Source organism: Pongo abelii, chromosome 7, assembly GCF_028885655.2.
Source record: "Pongo abelii isolate AG06213 chromosome 7, NHGRI_mPonAbe1-v2.0_pri, whole genome shotgun sequence".
NCBI classification, from domain to species: domain Eukaryota; kingdom Metazoa; phylum Chordata; class Mammalia; order Primates; family Hominidae; genus Pongo; species Pongo abelii.
The window spans coordinates 141,418,398-141,440,391 of NC_071992.2; the positions used below are offsets into that span (position 1 = coordinate 141,418,398).

The 21,994-nt window shown below is 41.2% G+C and overlaps 2 protein-coding genes across 9 annotated transcripts in view; one reads left to right on the forward strand and one right to left on the reverse strand.

Annotated features, from left to right (window-relative positions):
- The window catches only part of WASHC5 (WASH complex subunit 5), a 67,487-nt gene extending 53,640 nt beyond the window's left edge, over nucleotides 1-13,847 (reverse strand). Inside the window, exons 1-7 of one of the 6 annotated variants that reach the window (XM_054560972.2) lie at nucleotides 13,666-13,842; nucleotides 13,389-13,448; nucleotides 5,709-6,015; nucleotides 5,110-5,255; nucleotides 4,373-4,457; nucleotides 3,651-3,751; nucleotides 714-906 (exon numbers count right to left, since the gene is read on the reverse strand). In XM_054560972.2, coding sequence (XP_054416947.1) covers nucleotides 714-906; nucleotides 3,651-3,751; nucleotides 4,373-4,457; nucleotides 5,110-5,255; nucleotides 5,709-5,894 — 711 coding nt within the window. In that variant the 5' untranslated portion in view covers nucleotides 5,895-6,015; nucleotides 13,389-13,448; nucleotides 13,666-13,842. 6 annotated transcript variants of the gene reach the window in all.
- A 51-nt stretch (nucleotides 13,848-13,898) lies between these two features.
- Nucleotides 13,899-21,994, forward strand: part of NSMCE2 (NSE2 (MMS21) homolog, SMC5-SMC6 complex SUMO ligase) — a 274,162-nt gene continuing 266,066 nt past the window's right edge. The window contains exons 1-2 of one of the 3 annotated variants that reach the window (XM_063726445.1): nucleotides 13,899-14,010; nucleotides 21,489-21,592. In XM_063726445.1, coding sequence (XP_063582515.1) covers nucleotides 21,576-21,592 — 17 coding nt within the window. In that variant the 5' untranslated portion in view covers nucleotides 13,899-14,010; nucleotides 21,489-21,575. The remainder of the gene's footprint in view (nucleotides 14,011-21,488; nucleotides 21,593-21,994) is intronic. The other 2 variants (XM_009244084.4, XM_009244085.4) reach the window with 2 other exon arrangements.

The window sequence follows — 21,994 nt, forward strand, 5'->3', positions numbered from 1 at the left end:
AATGATATCCACAGTTATCACAGGCCTCTTTACTCCCTAATTATAATTTTTACAAATATTTAAAAATATAACATCTAAAATTATGTTTTCTTCAGAACAATGAAGTCAAATGGTAATTTTGTTTAGCGTTTTTTAAAGGGAAGTGAGTACTACACATACTGGCAAGGGGAGTGGGACAATTTTCAAATGCTGCATGACCTTTACAGCCTTGCTCAGGCTGCCTCCTTTCCTGGCACTCCTCTTACCTTCCTTTTGTCACCTGTTGTGACCTTGCTGCCACTGCTGCATGCTCTAGTGGCACCCTGTGCTTACCCTAAGATAACACCCATCTTGCTTTACTATAATCCTGTCATCTGCCTTTCCTAAGCTACAAGCTCAGTATGGGCAGGGACATGGCCTGCCTTCCTCGGTGATGGGTCCCCAGCATCGCGCATGTGAATGGGCACATATCACACAATCAACAACCATTTCTTGAATGAATGACTAAAAGAATGCATCTTCTTCCCAATAGCTCAAATTCCATCTTCTCCCTGAAATATCTGATTCTGGCAAAATTAATAACCCTCTTTCCTTTATCATCCTGGGGTATAGCTCAAAAGGTTTTAAAAGGTTCTAGCTGCTTTTACTCTTTTGGGAAAGAAGGAAGGAAAGGAGTAATTAAAGAGGGAAGTAAAATCAGTCTGTTAAACTGTCTTAATAGATTTAATTCCCACCTGGTTGTAAATATCATCAGATCTCAGTCGACCAATGACCATACTGATGAAGGATTCGTTGATAGGCACTCTCTGGAAATAGCTCTCGGGATAGTTGGGTGGTCTTCTGGCACCTGGTTGGCTAGAATAACCTGTACTTCGAAGCAGCTTACAAATATCGTCCATATTTGAATCAGCAGAAGATCGAGCAGCACTGAGTCATATTCACAATGGGAAACAAAGACCCAAAACACACATATTAGAAACCGAAAAGTCCAATAAAGTAGAAGAATTCCATTCTACTTTGACTCAATACAGTTTCAGATATGACCACAGGTCCATCTATATCCTCAAGATTCAAAATTATGTGTGTATATATGTGTGTGTGTGTGTGTATATATATATATATATATATATATATTTTTTTTTTTGAGATTGGAGTCTCGCTATGTATGGATATATAACCTTTTTTTTTTTTTTTTTTTTTTTTGAGATGGTGTCTTGCTCTGTCACCCAGGTTGGAGTGCAGTGGCATGATCTCAGATCACTGCAACCTCTGCCTCCAGGTTCAAGCAATTCTCCTGCCTCAGCCTCCCGAGTAACTGGGACTACAGGCATCCGCCACCGTGCCTGGCTAATTTTTGTATTTTAGTAGAGATGGGGTTTCACCATGTTGGCCCAGGCTGGTCTTGAACGCCTGATCTCAACTGACCACCCACCTCGTCCTCCCAAAGTGCTGGGATTACAGGTGTGAGCCACTGTGCCCAGCCTCAAAATTATATTTTTGAAAGCCTGTTTAGAAGATGGGTATTCATACTGTGTAAAGGTCCATAATCCCTTTTACAAAATCCTTGGGACTGGATTTGTTTCAGAATATAGCATTTTCAAATAGTAAGACTCATATGGCATATAGATCATATACAATACAACACTCCAGCAGGGTCTGAATTGGCATCTCATGATCAACATAAGTGAATAATTCTGGAGGAAAATTTATAAATATTTACAAAAGTGAGATAAGTGAAGACTATATATAGCCTCACACCTATTCCAGGCAAGTTTTGACTCCAAATGATTTCAGGTTAGATCAGGTTTTGCTGCCAAATGAATTACTATGTATATGTACATGTGTGTTGTGTGTGTACTCGTGTATATATATTTTTTCAGAGCTCTTTGGATTTGAAAATTGTGGGTAAAGAATGTGAACCTGACATTTCACAAATTAAAAAATAATTTAAAAATATTATGTCAATTTAAAGTAAAATATATCTAACTTTTTTCTTGGCAAGCCGTTCCTTCTACAGAGATCTAATAAACAGGTCTGTGATTTTTCCAGGTGGAATAGTAAGCTCTGAAAGAAATGAACTAGATTCAAAGAATCTTAGACTTGGATACGACCTGCTATTTGCTGTAAGGATCTCTTTTGCCACGACTGTGACTTGGAAGTGTTCAGTGTCACTTCAATAATAAATGCTCACATTCTAACGAATTAGCTGTTGTACCAAAGGGGACAAAGCCATATTTTCAAAACTGGGCTTGATAAGCCAATATCTTTTTCTTCTTCTTTACACTGTGTGTAGTTTTTGTTTTTCCAGGTACTCTCAGAAATATAGGAAAGGCCATTCAAATCTCATTTTTAAAAACATGGATGTTAAAACAGCTTGGTCAAACTGACATGAATGAACACTACTAGAACACTCCCTTCACACACTGATACAGCTGAAAGGAAAAGGCTAGTTGAGGAGCCTAAGACTAATTTGCTGCTGAGGACACCGTAGTACCTGGTATTGCCAAAAGTATAATGTCCCCAAGGAACCCCCTTCTCCTTGTCTACTTTGTCCTAATTTTTAAGTTTGAAAATGTTAATTCTACTCTTTACATCTTTAGCTCAAGCTCCTGATTCCTCCTTCTTGACAGTTTCTTCTCTGAATCTTGACTATCTCCGACATTGACCTGGTATTCCATTTTTAGCTCATTCAACAAATTGAAAACCTGTGCGTTAGACACTAAAATTAAAAAGTTGGTTAAGGTGGCTCCTGTTTTCAAGACCTTACTTCCTGAAGAATCACAGTTCTGTATAGATATACACAACAAATGATTTGTGGATATGTGCTGTTGCTTGATTTGTTTTTGTTTCTATGTAAACATGGGAGAGAATTCACTTTCAACCTGACTCTGAATGACAACTTTTCAAAGTCATCAAACTGAAAATGACAACAGAAAGCACACTCATTTCCTTGTATCTGCCAAGGAGTAATATTTGAAAACTTAAACAACAAAAGCAAAAACAACCTTCATTAGATTTCTAAGATTCTTTGAAATTTAGCCTGAAGGTAAAGAAAGTTCACAATTCAGACTCCTTTTTAAAATTGGAGTTATCATTAGGGACAGCATAATCCATACTTCTAATAATCTATAATATATAGAATATTTTATATGTAATATATAGATTATATAATCTATAATCATTATGAAATATAATATGTAATTGTTATATTCCTACAATATGCTCACAAGAGATAAGAATCTTACAATTTTTTTTTTTTTTTTTTTGAGACACAGTCTCGCTCTGTCGCCCAGGATGGAGTGTAGTGGCATGATCTTCGCTCACTGCAACCTTCACCTCCCGAGTTCAGGCGATTCTCCTGCCTCAGCCTCCTGGGTACCTGGGATTACAGGCGCCCGCCACCATGCCTGGCTAACTTTTGTAGTTTTAGTACAGACAGGGTTTCACCATGTTGGCCAGGCTGGTCTCGAACTCCCAACCTCAGATGATCTGCCTGCCTTGGCCTCCCAAAAGTGTTGGGATTACAGGCGTGAGCCACTGTCCCCGGCTGAATCGTATACTTTCTTATCTATTCTTGGATTACTGCTGTTCACGGTAGAAGGGATATGGGGACATACACTGCATTTTACCGACAGCAGCATTTCGGAAGTGTAGTCCTAGCCCAGGAATACCTGTATCGGTAGTAAGAAACCAGCATCCTCTCTCTGACTTCTCCTTCAATCTTTTGGTCAATGACCAGTAGCATAACTCCATATAAGTACAGTGCTTCACACTAGGAAGAGAAGAGGACAAAAGCCAAAATCACTAGATTATACCTTCTTAGGGAGTAAAGTCAGTAATCATGAAAAACATTGCTTTGCTCACACTGCTTCAAAAAGTTTTAGATTTCAAGGAAAAGGTAGGTTTCCTCCAAGGAGCTCTTACCTTCTTGCAGAATGGGCCTTGAAAAGTTTATGTGAAACAGATTTTAATTCATAGTGGTAATTTTTCAGTTGACCTATTTTGGCTATTTTGCTTGGGACACCAAAATAGCAACCCAATATTGTGAATACCTCTTCATCACAAAGTCATTCACTTATTCAATAAGCATTTCTTAAATGGTTAGTGTGTACTAGGTATCAGGACAGATGGCTGGGATGCAAAAAGTAAAGAAGACAGAATTCCTACACTGGGGAGGCTCATAACTTCCACATAACTTTTAACTGTTTTAAATTCTGTTCAAAGTCTATGTTCTAAACTCAGATGTGGACCTGCCAGTTAGGAGATAATTAAAAGTTCATTTCACTTCTCTTTAAAGAATGGTATTTCATATATATTTGTGACTTAAAAGAAAAAGAAGTGATACTATGTTTGATATTCTTTAATTTCATTTTAAATAATCACTATTACTTACTAGAAGTTGTTTTCCATCTTCATTGAGAAGCACAGTTTCTAAGGTTTGCTGAATATAAACCCCTTCATTGAGATCATCTAGATATCTAGAAATAAAACCCCAGAGCAAGTTATCAAGTTATTAATTTACAATAGAAACTTTAACATCTTTAAAGAAGGAAAGATTTTTAAAAGATAAGGCAGGATGCCAGGGGTTCTGGCCTTCTACTAGTTCATGGTCCTTCATGCTCTTAAGAATACAGTCTTATAAACTGATTTAGGCCACAGTTTGATATTTATGGCTGTTCCAAGTAAAAGAAATATTCCCTAGTCCTGATTTGTGAATTACAAGTATCTAGGAGTAAAGGCAGAAGAACATGGAATATCTAGTTTAAAAGTTAATGAGTAGTGAATTCTTAAGAAGTGTATTAAGAGACAGAAAGTTAATGATAAAAATAAGTTCTTTTTCCCACTTTTCACATATAATACACTAGGATATGATAATAAATAACAGGATTGGAAACTATATGACTTAGTTAAACTAAGTTTATTATGACACCTCGTAAGAGCAGGACATTATAGTAAAACTTCAAAATTCTTAAGATGACCAGTGCCACAGGAAGGAAAAGACAACTATATACAGTATAAACTAAATTAGGAAATTTTGTAGTAACTCAGAGAGATTTACACGTTGCTGTGTGTCCTTTTCCCTCTCCACTATTCACTACCAGAATAAGCTATTCCTAAATTGATCAATACCTGTTTAAGTCTACAATATATTTATGCACACTTTGAAATGCTAAATAAAATCTGGTCACAATTTCTATGTTGTTTTCACGAAATTCTTCATCTAAATCCTGTAGCTCTGGCTTAGCATCCAGTTTGCTTTCCCATAATTCCGGACCCTAAGAAAAAAAAACACATGTGAAGTGTCAATAAAAGCATACTTGTTGGTGACAATTTCTAAATAGTCTTTTAAAAATTTGTTCTTATGTTATTAAACATCCCAAACTTAAAGCAGAGCAACAGAAAGTAATGAAGATAATAGAAGCCTAGATATAAAATCCCTTTGAGAAAAATGAATTTGAATTGGACCCAAGATTAGCATGCTTTTAAGTATGAGGCCCTTCAATGTGAAATATCAAAGTTATCTTTTAAAAATACAATTATATTGTGTTAGGGCTTTGACATAGTACTTTCAACTTATTTTCAAGGTAGTAGCTAATATTAAGTTTAGTCCAAAAGCTTTTCTCTTTAGCTTCTTCCATAATTACTTAACCTTACAGAATTTCATGATTCCCAGAGAAACACACTTTTGTAGAAAAGACAACAATAAAAATGCTATAGAGGAAGATTACCTTAAAATAGCTGAAATCAAATATGATATCTCCATATTTCTGTTGATCAGCTCTGTCTTTTAACCTGAACACAGCAGGAATAAACTCAGAGAGCCTCAAAAGTTCAGCAATGATGGCATTACCACAGGAAACAATCCTTAGGATTGCTTGGCCACAGAGGTTGTTCTCAGCTAGAAAGTCCAACATTGTGAGGAGGACCGACTACTCTGTGCCTGGACACTGCGGATGATTAACTGGCCTCAGAGCTGGTGTCTGTATATTAGATGAAACCAGGTGTGCAGAGAGATTGGCTCCTCCATTAAAGAACCTGTATCCCCAAAAAAAGTGTGAAAATCTCAATTTGTTTAAGGAAGCACATGTGTACATATAAGAAACACATTTTTCTCCCAAACTCACTAAAAAAAATTGTAAGAAATAATGAGTTCCTTTATAGGGGAAAGGGTGTTTATCTGTCACTCGTCATATTTTCCACGTGGAGGGACTTTGCTAGATTAACACTCTTGGCCTCTTCTTCAACATGTTAGTCACTTCTCTTGAGAAAAAGATATGATACAGCTCATCTCTGAGCTAGGGAGAAGGAACCACTGGGCATGTGTGGTTCCAGTGTACCCTAATTATACAAGCTATCTCCTACTATTTGATATATTAGCAAACAATTTCAAACACTATAAAGAGAGCTCAGAGACAAACCCCTGTACATCATTTTGAGGCATTTGTCCAATTATTTCCCAGAAATGGAACTGCAAGCTTAAGGTATGAACATGTCCAAGATTCCTTTTAAAATTACAGATGCTAGGTTCTACAAAATTCTGTGAAGATGATTTATAAATACTCAATCAAACTGGTCCAAAAGTCTCATAAAATTCAGCACTTAGGTGTCTAGCACTGTTAGCAGAATCCATTACTTGTTTCTCTTGTATTCCAATGCACTCTCTGAGGATGGTTAGATCACGTAGCATACTGAATATTATTGTTGCTTACAGCTCATTCTGAAAGTTCTTGAAGGCAAGGACTGATCTTTACCCAACCACTCCTTGCTGAATACCTCTTTGCCAGGCTGGATATGAAGATGTTTAAACAACTCACTTTCTAGTCCAGTGGTTCTCAAGCCTGGCTGCTTAAGGGAATCACCTAGCATCTTAGAGTTTCTGGTAAGTAGGTTAGAGGTAGTCCTAAGCATCTCTGTTTTTAAGAATCTCCCCAGATGATTCTGATGTGAAGCCACGATCATTAAAAGAGTAGAGAATGACTGGTCTTATAGAAAACTGCAGCAGGCAAACAGGAAATTAACAATATTTATCTTTGTGCCCTTTGTGCTGAACTCATTCCTTGGCATTGACAAGTATAAGGAGTGCATAAATAATACTAGGGTTACAAGACGTGATGTCTGTCTTCTCTAGCTGCCTGCTATACTGCTGGAGATAAGCCCTGAAGAAAAAAAATCAGAGAGATGAAGTGCTTCAGTGTGTCTTTACAATAAAGAAATAAGAAGTGTAACATACATTTAATTGTCAATGTGGAGCATTTATTAGGTGTTCTGTTGGGAAAGGTATTCTTATACTGGGTGATCTTTAGTAAAGTGACATCTAGGAATTCAGGGCTAGAGAAAGAAACCTAGCATCTAAAAAGAATGACCTATTTTAGTATGTAACACTTAAAAACTTTTCCATGGTAAATGACTTAGAAGATGGATTTGAAATCCAAAGGGCAGACACAGGGTTGATTTCTAAAACATGCAAAGGGATCTCACAAGCTGTCAAAGAGAGAACAGGGAGAGAAGGGGAGGCAGGAGCCAAGCAAAAAGGAAAAGGGAAAAGAAGATGTCACTAGGAATGAAAACCAACCAACCAACAAAACATACATGTGATGTTTTCCTGTACTCATAAGTCTTTGAACATGTCACTACCCAGGTTGTGCCTTCTAAGCATCTTCTGTAACACAGAGACTCAATAAAACTGCTTCCTGACCCATCCCTTTCCTTTCCACTAGCTTCCTCCAACAGCCAGTGCAGATAGCAGGGGTGAGCAGATGGTAGAAGGCGAAGGGCAACTGGAGAAGGAAGCAAGAAAGACTTACACAAATGAAATAACTCCTCGGACTTGATGAGGTTTCAGAAAGTTCTTGAAGTAGGTAATTTGTCTTATTAGGCTACTCCTTCTTACATTCCCCCTCTGCCCACAGACTTGAGTACCCCTTCTTGTTTAGGCCTGTATGCCTTCCCCTGCAACAATCATTTTTCTTAGCTCTAGGGGCTAGGAAAGCAATCTGATTATAATAATGTGGTAACTGGTTTCCAAAGATGGCTCCCAACAATTCCTTGCCATGAAGTCAGCCCATACAGCACCTTAAGTGAAGGGCTGAACCTTATTTTCCCTCTCAATGAGTCTGGATTGCATTTTATTAGTTTGCTGGGCTGCTGTAACAGAGCACCACAGAGAGGGTGACTTAAACAACCAAATTTATTTTGTCACAATTCTGGAGGCGAGAAGTTCAAGATCAAGGTGTTGGTAGGACTGTTTTCTTCTCAGGCTTCTCTCATTGGCTTGTAGCCGGCTATTTTCTTCCTGTGTCTTCACATGGCCACCCCATTGCTCATTTCTTTTTATAGAGATGGGGGTCTCACTATGTAGCCCAGGGGAGTCTCAAACTCCTGGGCTCAAGCAATCCTCCCATCTCAGCCTCCCAAAGTGCTGGGATTACAGGCATGAGCTACCAAGCCTGGCCCTCCTTTGTAAATTTCTGTGTCCAAATTTCCTCTTCGTACAAAGATACCAGTCATATTGGATTAGGGCCCATCCTAGTGGCTTCATTTTAACTTAATCACCTCCTTAAAAATCCTGTCTCCAAATATAGTCACATTCTGAGGTACTGAGTGTTAGGAATTCAACATATAAATTTTGGGGGGACCCAACTCAGCTCATAACAGCTTGTGTCTTCCTCCCTTCAACCCAAAGGATACTGTACAAGTAACTCTCTACCAATTCCAGGCCTAAGCCTTGAGAACGCCTGGCAGTATCTCCTTTTGCTCTCTTTGGGTGTCCGAAGCTGCCATGTAAGATGTCTGGGTATCTTGCTAGAGAGATCACAGGAGTTACAAAGAGGAAAGACCACGCTGAGAGGGAAAAGTCCTGACACAGAAGACAATGAAGAAAGCCAGCAGACAGCAGAAACTGAAGCGCCGACATGTGACTTGGGTTGACCTGGTCCACTCAGCCCCCAGCTCTTTACGTCTTCCTAGCTGAAGTGCTAGACATATAAGGGATGAGGCTATTCGGCTTCTGCAGCCAGCCAAGCCCTCTGTGCCTTTTCCCAATTCCTAACCCACAGGATCACGATAAATTTTTAAAACACTGTATTGTTTTGGGCAAATAAGTCTTGGGGTAGTTTGCCATAGAGCTGAGATTCAGTTTTGAGGACTAACAGTACAAGTTGTCAATTTAAACAGCATGCTGATGCTGTTATTGTGATATTTCATTTTCTATAATGCTGTGCAATATAGTCATTGCTTTTGTATAATAATGTCCATGTAGCTATTTCCGTATTGTACTACTGCATTTTCCTCCAATCTGCATCTTTTCAGCTCTCTGCTTCCGCTGATTATTACAATTTCCTTACAGGAATTGTGCCATTTGTCTTATCTTTGGAAAAAGAGCTATGTCCTAAAAACCACTAGAAGTCGGTGAGGGAACAAGAAGTAGGTGAGCGAACAATCTTTAGAAATGTTTTTAGGCCTGGTAACGGTGGCTCACACTTGTAAGCCTAGTACTTTAGAAGGCCAAGGTAGGAGGAATGCTTGAGCTCAAGAGTTCAAGATCAGTCTGGGCAACAATAGCGAGACCTTGTCTCTACTAAAAATCAAAAGAATATCAGTCAGGTATGGTGGTGTGAGCCTGTAGTCCTAGTGACAAGGGAGGCTGAGGTGGGAGGATTGCTTGAGCCCTGGAGGTTGAGGCTGCAGTGAGCCATGATCGCGCCACTGCACTCTTGCCTGGGTGACAATGAGACCCTCTCTCAAAAAAAAAAAAAAAAAAAAAAAAGATTTTCTCATATGTCAAGCATAGGAGATTCTTGCTATTAAGAATAGTTCATACCTGAAAAATGCTAGAGTGACTACAAAATACGGAAAAACATTTCATAAAAAGGAGAAGAAAAAGTTTATTACAAATGTATCTTGAAATTTGTGAAAGCAAGCTTTATATATCAGGCTGTGATAAGTGCCGTGAAGAAAAAGCATAATAAAGGATGGAGCATATGCTAGTTTCCATAGAGCACCTCGGGCAGAAGTCAGAAGGAAATGAGAGAGCAAGCAGTATGGATATCCAGGTATGGTCAGCAGCTTCTAAAGTGGTCCCTAATGATCTCTGCCTCCTGGTATTCATGTTCTATGTAGGTTCCTTCCCTTGAGTATAAGCTGACTTACTGACTCCCTCCTCAAGAGGAGAATAGGGCCAGGTGTGGTGGTTCACTCCTGTAATTCTAGCACTTTGAGAGGCTGAGGCGGGCAGATCACCTGAGGTTAGGAGTTCAAGACCAGCCTGGCCAACATGGTGAAACCCTGGCTCTACTGAAAATACAAAAATTGGTCAGGCATGGTGGCAAACACCTGTAATCCCAGCTACTTGGGAGGCTGAGGCAGGAGAATTGCTTAAACCCAGGAGGCGGAGTTGCAGTGAACTGAGATCACACCACTGCACTCCAGCCTGGGTGACAGAGTGAGACTTCATCTCAAAAAAAAAAAAAAAAAAAAAAGAGGGAGGAAAGGAAACAGGATAGAAATGAAAGATACCACTTCTGAGATTAGATTTCGAAAAGACTAACTTCTGGCTTGGTCACCCTCTCTAGCTTGCTAGTCCAGGGGAAGCAACATATCATGGTGCGAGAGAGCCCTGGGGAGAAGCCCATATGACAAGGAACTGAGGCTTGCCAAAAACCACCTGAGTGAACTTGAAAGTAGATCCCTTATAATCCCAGTCCAGCCTTCAGATAAGACCATAGCCCCTTGTTCCCAGCCTGACTGCAATGTTCTAAAAGCCCCAGAGCCAAAGGCAGCCAGCTATGCCCTACCCTACTGACTATAAAGCTTATTGTCTTAAGCCACTGGGTTCTGGCATAGTTTATCATGCAGCAATAGATAATGATCCTAATAATGGCATCCCAAGCAGAGGTTACAAGTAAGTGCAAAGGCCCCAGGGCAGGAATGTGCTAGATAGCTAGCAAGGTGGCTAAAGTGGCTGGAGCAGAGTCAGCTAGGGGCAGAAACAGAAGAAGTAGACTGGATTGGATCTGACAGCCAAGAAGCCACTACAGCTGTCTAGAACTCTCATGAAGGTATCCTCTAATACGCATTAAGGCATACATTATTAACAAGTTCTTTTAGTTTCCTCTGTGATACTTGCTTGTTAAACCACACTGATCTCTAACAGGCTGAATTTCAGATAATTTCATTTCATTTTCTGCATGGATATGGTCTGGCTTGGGAAAGCAGAGAGGGAAAGGGGAAATAATGGACAGTGGGCAAAACAGTCACATACTAAAGTCCTCTGAAGACCACCAAACTAACCTAGAAGGTCTAAGTAGGATGAAACTTTACACCAGGAGTGTCCAATCTTTTGGCTTCCCTGGGCAATATTGGAAGAAGAATTGTCTTGAGCCACACATAAAATACACTAACACCAAAAATAGCTGATGACCTCAAAAAAAAAATCGCAAAAAAATCTCATGTTTTAAGCAAGTTTACAAATTTGTATTGGGGCACATTCAAAGCCATTCTGGGCCGCATGTGGCCTGCAGGCCTCAGGCTAGACAAGCTTGCTCTAGACTCATGAAGAGGAGGACAAGCTATGATTAACAGGTCCAATGGCTACCCGATTTTGGATACCATGACAGGGCAACAATGTGGCCCTGGGAAAAACATCTTAAAGCAAAGTAACGTTACTTGCCCTTTACTCTACTCTCTCCCAACATACAGAAGGACAGACACCTGCATGCACCTGCATGCACACATTCGGGGACTCAGCACCTGCATGCACTCAGCACCTGCATGCACACATTCGGGGAAGCTTCAGTCTGGGATAACGACAGAGATCAAGACTTTCGTGTGTCAATCTCTTGTTTTAATCCTTACTCCCTTACTCAAGAATTACGCTGTAGACAACTTTAAAAGAACATGAGAAGGATAATAATAACCAAATATGTTCAGCAATAGTAAAACAAATATTACGGGTCTTTATTACTTAGGTAAATCGCCTTTCTAAAATTCTATATATAAACTTCATATTAAATTTTTAATGCAAAAGCATATGAGTTATATTTAATATACTTTTACTGAAATGAACTCACTGTTTGTAATCTGTTTTGCCCCATGAAGGGCACTTGTGTTTTCTATTTCTAATAATGCAAGCATCTCCTGCTAAGTTTTTGAAGATGGAAGAAGTTACAACAAAATTAACTGAAAGAAGGAAATCACTTAGTTACATTTTATGTACTAGACCTCCTAACCTGGACTAGTTATATTTTCCATGTAACAAATGGAATTTCCATAATTTGTACAAATATAATTTGGCTAGAGTATTTGGTAAATAGCCCCCTCGTTGGCTGAAGGACTGGTCCTGAAGAACAGAATCTAAGAACCATCATTAAAAATGCCTAATCAAGTTGCAGCTAAGAGGTAGGTGGATGGCTTTACAAAGTGTTAAGACTCAGTTAAGTCTTAAAAAACCACTTTAGAATTAGGTCCAAATAAACACTGTAGAAGAAGCTATGTTAAATTATCCTTTCAGAGGTTCTCTTGGTGCTAGGGATTAAGAACACCTGAAGATCAGTTTTCTCAATACAGGCTATATTATTATTGGCATGAAATCCAGAGATCACACTATATTTTCTTATTTTCTTTTACAAGTGCCGGTAACTTCATTTTTTAACAATTTGGCGTGGAACTGTGATTTTCAGTTTGGGAAGTAATCCTAATCAAAAGACATGCTTTCAAGAATGAGGCATGGCATCATTACACCAATTACCCAGGGTACAGAATAATATTTCTTAAGGAAATCGAATTGTCGGACAAACAGTTTACCCTCTTCAGAGGACAAAAGAAGGCAGGTCTATTTTTAGCCTTTCGCAAAACCTCAGTTCCATAAAGGAAGCACTGGTCTCCACAAATCCATTATCACAAACAAAATATAATGGTTGCTGATCAAGATAAATGCAAGCTGCATATATTTTCCAGAAAAGTTCTGAAATGAGGCTGAACCTGAAATCTTGGGAAAGGCAGGTGAAGGACAATTAGAGAAGGTGTCCCTTGTTGTGCACAAAGACAGTAAAACTGCTCCCTCACTACCCCTCACCTATGTTTGAGGGAGCTCCATGCACTTGCAATCAGGAGACCCAGTTTTATGGCTCTGTGACTTTTTTTCTTTTTCCTGTCCGATCATAATCCTGATTCCGATCCCAGGAATCAGGGCCCTGGGAACTTTTTTTTTTTTCCCAAAATGCAAAGGATTTTGACATCAGTATGTCACAGGTGAAGGCATTAAGGCGCAGCGAGCAGCAATGACTTGCCCAAACTCACAGCCCACGGCATAACTAGAATGCAAATCCAGGTCTGTCAGCCTGTAAAAGTCCTCACTACTAGCCTTTCAGTTTTCTCAAAAGCAAAGAGAGAAATAACGACGACATCCATACAGCAGTGTTCCCGGAAACTTGGAAGGATGAGATTCGGACCAAGCAGCTGAACGGTGCTTCCTAAAGCGAGGAAAGGGTGTGCAAAATGATTTCCCCCTAAGCGGAGACGAAGAGCTGGATTACAGCCCCCGCCCCAGAAAGCCCCTAAGCCCTCCATCCCGAGTCCCCCATCCAGGCTGCACGCGACGCTGCAGACCTCCCCATGGCCAGCGCGGCCCAGCGGGGAGGGGAAGGGGGCCATGCAAAAATGGGGCGCGCTCACCCCATCCCCACTCACCTGTCAGCCGGGCCGCGCCAGCGGCGCACGCGCAGGGCCGGAGGTCGCGCGCGGAGCCGGCACTCAGTTTCCACTCCTCCCTCACGGCGGCAGTCCTCTTCTATCCGCAGTCCCGGACCTGGAGCGGGTCAGACCCCGACTTCCGCCCCTGACTCCCCAGGCGGTCACATGACCGAAGCGGCGTGGAGCAGGGAGGGGCATCATGTGACCACTCGCCGGCGACGGCTGATGACGCAAAAGCCCGCGCTCACTTTTCAGTTGCAGGCGAAGGGGGCTGAGGGAAGGAGGTGGGTTCAGGTAGGGGAAGTAGGGGTGCCACCAGACGGAGACAGCTCGGACAACCAGGTAGGGAAGAAGCGGGGGACTGCAATGGGGAGGGTGGCGGGAGTTTCGCCACCCTCAGGGACACTCCACGGGAATCCCGAGCCAGGAGTCCGTCGACCCGGATTATGGTTGTGGAACTTTTCACGCCACAGTAGTGAGTCTGGGACAGTTTACCCTCTTGTCCGAGACGCCATCTCTCCATCCTTTAGCCTCAAGTGTGTAGGGGCAACATCACGAATTTTTGATCCACATAGATTTTGTTTGAACTGACTTTAAAAGTAAGGCCACGGGAAGGTCGTTTGAATAAACTCTCTGGACCTCAGTTTCCTCTTCACTTATGTAGATTGCAGTGAGAATTAGCGATAAGGAGAATGAAGTGCCAGGACACCAGTTTATGGCATTCTGTAGGTGACTGAGAAATGATGATGTCTGTTGTTATTTTTGTAACTGGCCAAATCTTTATTGGTCCCCTATTTTGTGTGAGGAATTGCTTTATATGCAATAGAATATGTCAGGGTTCTAGTTTAAGGAGCTGTCAGTTTAAAGAAGCTGCAGACATGTGAGCAAATAGTTGTGATGAGTTTCATAATAGGAGTGTGTTGTGTACATGTGCATGTGATAGGGATAATGGTAGCATGAGGGAGGGAAAAGCAATTGTATGAGAAGGATTCAGAGAGAAGGGATTATCCTTGCATGTCGAAAAAGGAGAGGCAGCTCTGGCTGACTGGTACAAGGCTCCCATGGATTTAAAGGAAGTCAACACATTGTCTATAAATAACATGCAGAGAAAAAACTCAGGAAATGCACAACTTGTTCTAAACTTTCTTGGAGATCATAGGTGCCGGGAAGAAAAGATCAGTGTTATTACCTGGGGAGGGATGGAAGAGAGATTGATTTCAACCAGTTATTCTCAACTGATGCACTATTGACATTTTAGACCAGATAATTTTTTGCTGTGGGGTCAGGGTGAGGGCTGTCCTGTGTTTTGTAGGATGCTTAAGAGCATCCCTGGCCTCTGCCCACTAGATGCCAACCACAACATCTACAGATACTGCTAAATGTCCCTTGGGAGAGGGGTAAAATCTTTCTTGGTTGAGAACCACTTAAACCAAGCCATAAAAGATGGTGTCTTAGTCAATGTGGGCTTCTATAACGGAAATGCCATAAACTAGGTAGCTTATGAACAACAGAAATTTATTTCTCACAGTTCTGGGGTCTGTTTCCTGGTTCATAGGTGGTTTCTTGCTGTGTCCTTGCATGGTGGAATGGCAAAGCAGCTATCTGGAGCATCTTTTAAAAGGGCACTAATCTTATTCATGAAAGTGGGCCTCATCACCTCCCAAGAGGCCCCACCTCCTAATACCATCACCTTGGAAGTTAGGATTTCAACATATACATTTTGGGTGACACAAACATTCAGACTTTAGCATATGGGTAAGATGTGGGCAGATAGAAAACTGAAGAGAGGGCCTGGTGCAGTGGCTTACGTCTGTAATCCCAGCACTTTGGGAGGCCAAGGCAGGCGGATCACTTGAGGTCAGGTGTTTGAGACCAGCCTGGTCAACATAGCGAAATCCCGTCTCTACTAAAAATACAATAAATAGATAAATAAATAAATAAATAAATAACATAACTGGTGTGTCCTGGCACACACGTGAAATGCCAGCTACTCGGGAGGCTGAGGCAGGAGAATCCCTTGAACCCAGGAAGCAGAGGTTGAGGTGAGCCAAGATCATGCCACTGCACTCCAGTTTGGGCGACAGAGCGAAAAACTCTGTCTCAAAAAAATAAATAAATAAAAAGAAAGAAAACTGAAGAGAAGGTTTTCTCATGGTGGGAGCAGGATGAACAAAAGTCCTCTTTTTCCTTTTTGGTGACAGTGTCTCAGTCTTATCGCCTAGGCTAGAATGCAGTAGCATGATCATAGCTCACTGCAGCCTTGGACTCCTGGACCCAAGGAGTCCTCCTACCTCAGCCTTCCGAGGGGCTAGGACAATAGGTGCAAGCCACTATGTCTGTGTAAGTTTTAATTTTTTTTTTTTTGTAGAGATGGGGTCTTGCTGTGTTGCCGAGGCTGGTGTTAAACTCCTGGCCTCAAGCAATCTTCCTGCCTTGCCCTTTCAAAGTGCTGGGATTATAGGCATGAGCCACCACACCCAGCCTGAACAAAGTCTGGAGCTGAGATTAAGAATATTGGGTATGAAGGGGAGAAGGAAACAGGAGAGCTATGCATCTGACTGAAGCAGACAGTTTATTCATTTATTGACTATTTTCAGAGCACTTGCTGTTTGTGAAGCACTGCTAACATCTTGCAAGATAGTCACTAACAAAGTGGAGTGACTATAATTATATCAAAGAAGGTGCTGTTAGAGTCAGAGAAAGGAGTTGTCTTTGACTTGTACTTAGCTGTATTTATTGGGAGAAATTGAGAAAAGTATGTCTGTTCCATCTTTCTGCACCATCCATTGCCTTTGCTTTTCAATTCAATCTCAGTCTTAATCTTTTCCCTACTCCAGAATTACAGAAGAGCATGATCGTGTTTTCCTTGGTCCTCTGCAAAAGTGAAGTTTCACTAAAGTAATGTGAGTTTTGCATTCAAACAAATAGTGACAGCTGCTGTTTGGTAGATACTTTCCATTTATACTGGATTGCATTAATCTTCATAGATATTGTGTCTTTGTTCAAGCTACCATAACAAAATACCATAGACTGGGTGGCTTAAACAACAGAAATTTATTTCTTACAGTTCTGGAGTCCAGAAGTTCAAGGTGAGGTTGCCAGCATGGTTGGATTCTGGTGAGGACTTTCTTCTTGGCTTGTAGATGGCTGCCCTCTTTATGTGTCTTCACATGGTAGGGAGAGAGAGAGAGCAGACCCTGGTGTCTCTTCCTTTTCTTTTCTTTTCTTTTTTTTTTTTGAGACAGGGTCTTGCTCTGTTGCCCAGGCTGGAGTGCAGTGGCATGATCATGGCTTACTGCAGCCTCAACCTCCCAGCTCAAGCAATCCTACCTACCACATCTCCTCCTGAGGAGCTGGGGCTACAGGCCCGCACCACCACATCCAGCCAATTTTTTATTTTCAGTAAAGACAGTCTCACTTTGTTGCCCAGGCTGGTCTCGAACTCCTGGGCTCAAGCCAACCTCCCACATTGGCCTCCCAAAGTGCTGGGATTATAGGCATGAACCACCTTTCCAGCCAGATTTTAGATAATCAGTACACATGTGCCTAGTGCCTATCATATTGGACAGTGCAGATTATAGAAAGTATTCATCACAGAAGGTTCTATTGGACAATGCGGCTCTAGACAATTTAGACTTACACTAGAATCAAGACTGACTAGAAAACAGAATACTCCTGCTGATCATGGTGTTTCATGCCTATAATCCCAGCACTTGGGAGGCCGAGGTGGGAGGATCACTTGAGCTCAGGAGTTTGAGACCAGCTTGGGCAATACAGGGAGATGGTCGTCTCTACTAAAAATTAAAAAAAGAAAAATTGGCCAAGTGTGGTGGCGCATGCCTATGGTCCCAGCTACTTAGGAGGCTAATGTGGGAGAATCACATGAGCCTGGGAGGTTGAGGCTGTAGCGAGCATGATCATGTCACTGCACTCCAGCCTGGGTGACAGAGCAAGACCCTGTCTCAAAAACAAAAAGAAAACCGAGGCCAGGCACAGTGGCTCACGCCTGTAATCCTAGCACTTTGGGAGGCCAAGGCGGGTGGATCACTTGAGGTCAGGAGTTTGAGACCAGCCTGGCAAACATAGTGAAACCCCGTCTCTACTAAAAATACAAAAATTAGCCTGGCATGTAGCTCCCAGCTACTGGGGAGGCTGAGGCAAGAGAATTGCTTGAACCTGGGAGGCATAGGTTGCAGTGAGCCAAGGTAGTACCATTGCACTCCAGCCTGAGGAACAAGAGCAAAACTCCATCTCAAAAAAAAAAAAAAAAGAAAGAAAGAAAGAAAATTGAATACTTGAATTATATCATTTGGTCTTTGCAGGTTTGTGTTTTTTGATTAATAGTTAGTACTGTAACAGGTAAACCCCACAAGTCTAAATGGCTTTGCCCAGTTGAAGTTTCTTTCATGCATGGAGCCTGATAGGTGAGTAGTTTTCCTCCAAGCAGTGATGTAGGGCCTTGAGCTCCTTCCATGCAGTAATTCTCTATTATCAGTGTGTAGCTTTACTAAGGTCACTGTGCTTGCCTGCATCAAGCTATAAAATGGGAAAGTGTGGCTTTTTGCAGATCAGGCCTGGAAATGGCTCACATTTCATTGCCTTGGGTGCAGTCATAGGCCACAGCTAACTTCAAGGAAGGCTGGAAAATGTGGAGCATATATAGGCATGTAACTGGATTGAAGAGGAAATGGTTTTGGTGGGCACCTATCCAGTATCTGTCACAAGTGTTTTGTCCTTACCTTCCCTGAGAAATAGTCTCAAGAAACAGTCCTAGAAGTTTGCTATTGCATTTACTATAAGGACATTTTCGAGGATTATTTTTTTCAGTGTAACTCATTATCTCATATATGATGATCCATACTTGCCTTGATTGCCATGGAAAGCTTTATTTTTTCTTGAGTTTCTAGGGTTCTTTGTTTTTTTTTTTTTTATGGAGAAAATAACTGTCACTTTTTGTTTTGATTGTCAGGAAGCTCACTACCAAATGTGTATTACTAGTACTGTGTGGAATCCTTTTTTTTTTTTTTTTTTTCATACGGAGTCTCCCTTTGTGATCTGAGCTCACTGCAACTGCTGCCTCCAGGATTCAAGCGATTCTCCTGCCTCAGCCTCCCAAGTAGCTGGGACTGCAGGTGTCCACCACCATGCCCAGCTAATTTTTGTATTTTCAGTAGGGATGGGGCTTCACCATGTTGGCTGGGCTGGTCTTGAACTCCTGACCTCGAGTGATCGACTGCCTCGGCCTCCCAAAGTGCTGGGATTACAGGCGGGAGCCACCACGCCTGGCCCCCTGTGTTGAATCCTAAAGTGTGCATGACTCCATTATAACTTTCTCATATGCTTGGTTTGCCCTTAAATTTCTGTTTTTTGATCCTGGTTTTTCTGAATTTATATTTTTCCATCTTTTTGTGTATGTTTGTATTTATATTGTGTAAAATGTCTCAACTTGTTTGGTATAATACAGTGAGACTGTAAATAAGCAGTCTCTTTCAATGCAAGTGTTTGAAGATCATCATTGGCTTTTATTCCTATTTGTATTTTTTCTTTTTTGGTGTGAAACTGTAAAATCCCAGAAAAGAACACCACAAGAACCCTTGTTTCATCACCCAGATTTTAACATCTTTAACATTTTGCCATATATATTTCAGGTCTGGATTTTTAAGGTAAAGTTTTGAAAATACATAGAGCTCAAATTTCCATGATGACCCCTAGACCCGACTGGAGTGATTCTTTATTCTTTATTCTTTATTCTTTATCCAAACTTAAGTACACTATATTCCCAAAGAATGAAATCCAGTTATCTTCCCATTCCTTTGTACCTGTGTGCCAGGCAAAGGGAACTTATCTCATAGTTTACTACCTTATGATCTTTTTTCGTCTCACTGCTTCCTTCATCTGAACAGCTCTCCCTGATAACTTAGACCTTTCCAAATCCTGAATACCTTTTATGGTCCAGCTTAAGTGCCTTCATTTCCATGAAGCCTATGTCTCCCCTGTTGTGCCTATAATCCTTTCCTTTCTTGAACCTTGTAGCATAGTGGGTTTGTGTAATCACTTTCTTTTTTCGATTTCATAGTACTTGGTTCATTCTTTTAATATGGAACTTGTTCTCTGCCAAATCTGTTTTGAGGGGTTGTGGCAGAAAGGAGTTATGTTTATTCTGGAATATCAAATAGTTAAGGTTATATGAAATGTATGATTTAAGTCTTGGTGAAAAGTAGAATCTGATTTGAAAAGCATGTTTGCATTATATTGTAGAAAGCTTTGGATACTGTGCTAATTATGTTGAATTTTATTATATAGGCAGGAGGGAGTTAAGACCAACCCTTCCTGCTTTTTTCTGTCTTTATTACTGGCATCTCTGTCTTATTAACAAGCTCAAAGACCTTAAGGTGAAGCATGCCTGGGTTATTAAAGGACTAGCAATGGCCGGATAATGTAGAACAGTGGTCTTCAAAGTGTGATTCTTGGATCGGCAAAATCTACATTACCTGGAAATTTGTTAGAAATGCAGATTCTTAGGTCCCTTCCCAGACATACTGAATTAGAAATTCTGAGGGTGAGGTACAGCAATCAGTGTTTTAATGGGCCCATCAGATGATTCAATACACTGACACTGCATGTCTCTTAGATATATCAGAGTTAGAGTTACATAGAGGACTTGTTAAAACATAGATTGTTGGGGCCTGAGAATTTGCATTTCTAACAAGTTCATAGGTGATGCTGGTGACACTTGGTCAGGAACCATTTGGAGAATCACTATTGTCAGTTATTATGAAGCTCTTTGGCCATTACTCCCGGTGAGTCAGGAAGTCCTTAGGAGTTTTTGAGCAGAGGAGTCACATGATCTTACATACATTTTCAAAGGTTTACTCTGGCTGCTGTGTTGAGAATAGGGTGGAAGAGGCAAGACTGAGAGCAGGGAGACCAGGTAGGAGACTGTTGGAGTAATTCAGGCAAGAGATGATGGTTTGAATCACGGTGTTATCAGTAGAATTGGTGAGAGTGGTTGGATTCTGGAGATACTTTGACTACAGAGCTGGCAAAATTGATGTTGAGTTTGATATAGGATATGAGGGGAGGAAGAGAAGGATCAAGTATGAACCAACAGTTTTGGTTCAACAAATGGAAGGATGGAGTTGCTATTTAGTAAGATGGGGCAGGTTGTAAAAGGAGTAGGTTTGGGAGAGGGGTAGGGCGGGAGAGAAGGAACGTGGGCCTTCCATGTTGGACATTTTAAGTTCTGGAGTGATCTTGCCAATGGTATTTAGATGGAATGGGTCTAGTTGGGAACACTAGGTGGATGAGAGAGGATGGAAAAGAGAGATCAGAGCACTGAGCCCTGGACATACCACCTATACTACAGTTTTGGAGACATGTCCTGTTTTAGGCACTGGAGATATATAGGCAGTATTACATTCATTCCTTCTTTCAGCAGGCCTTTGTTGAATGGCCACTATGTGCCATGCATTGTTTTAGGTGCTTGGAATACAGCAGTGAACAAGACAGAAAAAGTCAAAAAGTCTGTAAGTTTAAGGAACTTACAGTGTAATTGGGGACTAGACACTATAAACCTAATAAATACAAGAATGTTGTTTGGCAGTACCGGCCTTGAGGAAAGATAAAGCAGAAGCAGAAGGGTGGGAATGCCTGGGGATGGAGATTGGGAGGGCTTAGGCCTTACTGATGAGGTGATACTCAAAGCGAGACCTTAGGAAGTAAGGGAATTGACCTAGTAGATATCTAGGGGACAAGTATCGTGGCAGAGGGAACCAAGAAGGCATAGCCCTGAGGCAGGGCTGTATTTGATTTGGGTATAGAAGGAGAAGAAAAAGAAGCTTGGATTCTGTACCTGGGACCCTACAACATATGGAGCTCAAGGAGATGGAGAGGAAACAGAAAGGAGAATGAGAACAAGAACAAGGTAGGCAGGTGCAGAAACTGCATCAGGAAGGGAGTGATTAACTCTGTTGCATACTGCTGGCTGATAGATCAAAGGAGATAGGGCTGAGCATTGATAACGAATTTAACATTAAGTCTTTTCAAGTGACCTTGACAAGGCAGTTGCAGTGGCGTGATAGAGATGGAAACCTAGTGGGGGTGGGTTCCAAAGGGAATGGAAGGAGAGGATTTGGAGACAAATGTATACAAATCTACAGACGAGTTTTGCTCTAAGGCTGAGTAGAGAAATGGGGCTGTTAACCAGAGGGGTAAGTGGGAGGAAAGTCAGAGGATGTTTTTGAGATGGGAGAAGTAACGGTGTATTTGTTTGCTGAAGGGAATGATTCAGTAGAGAGGAAAAATTTAATGATGCAGGAAAGCAGGG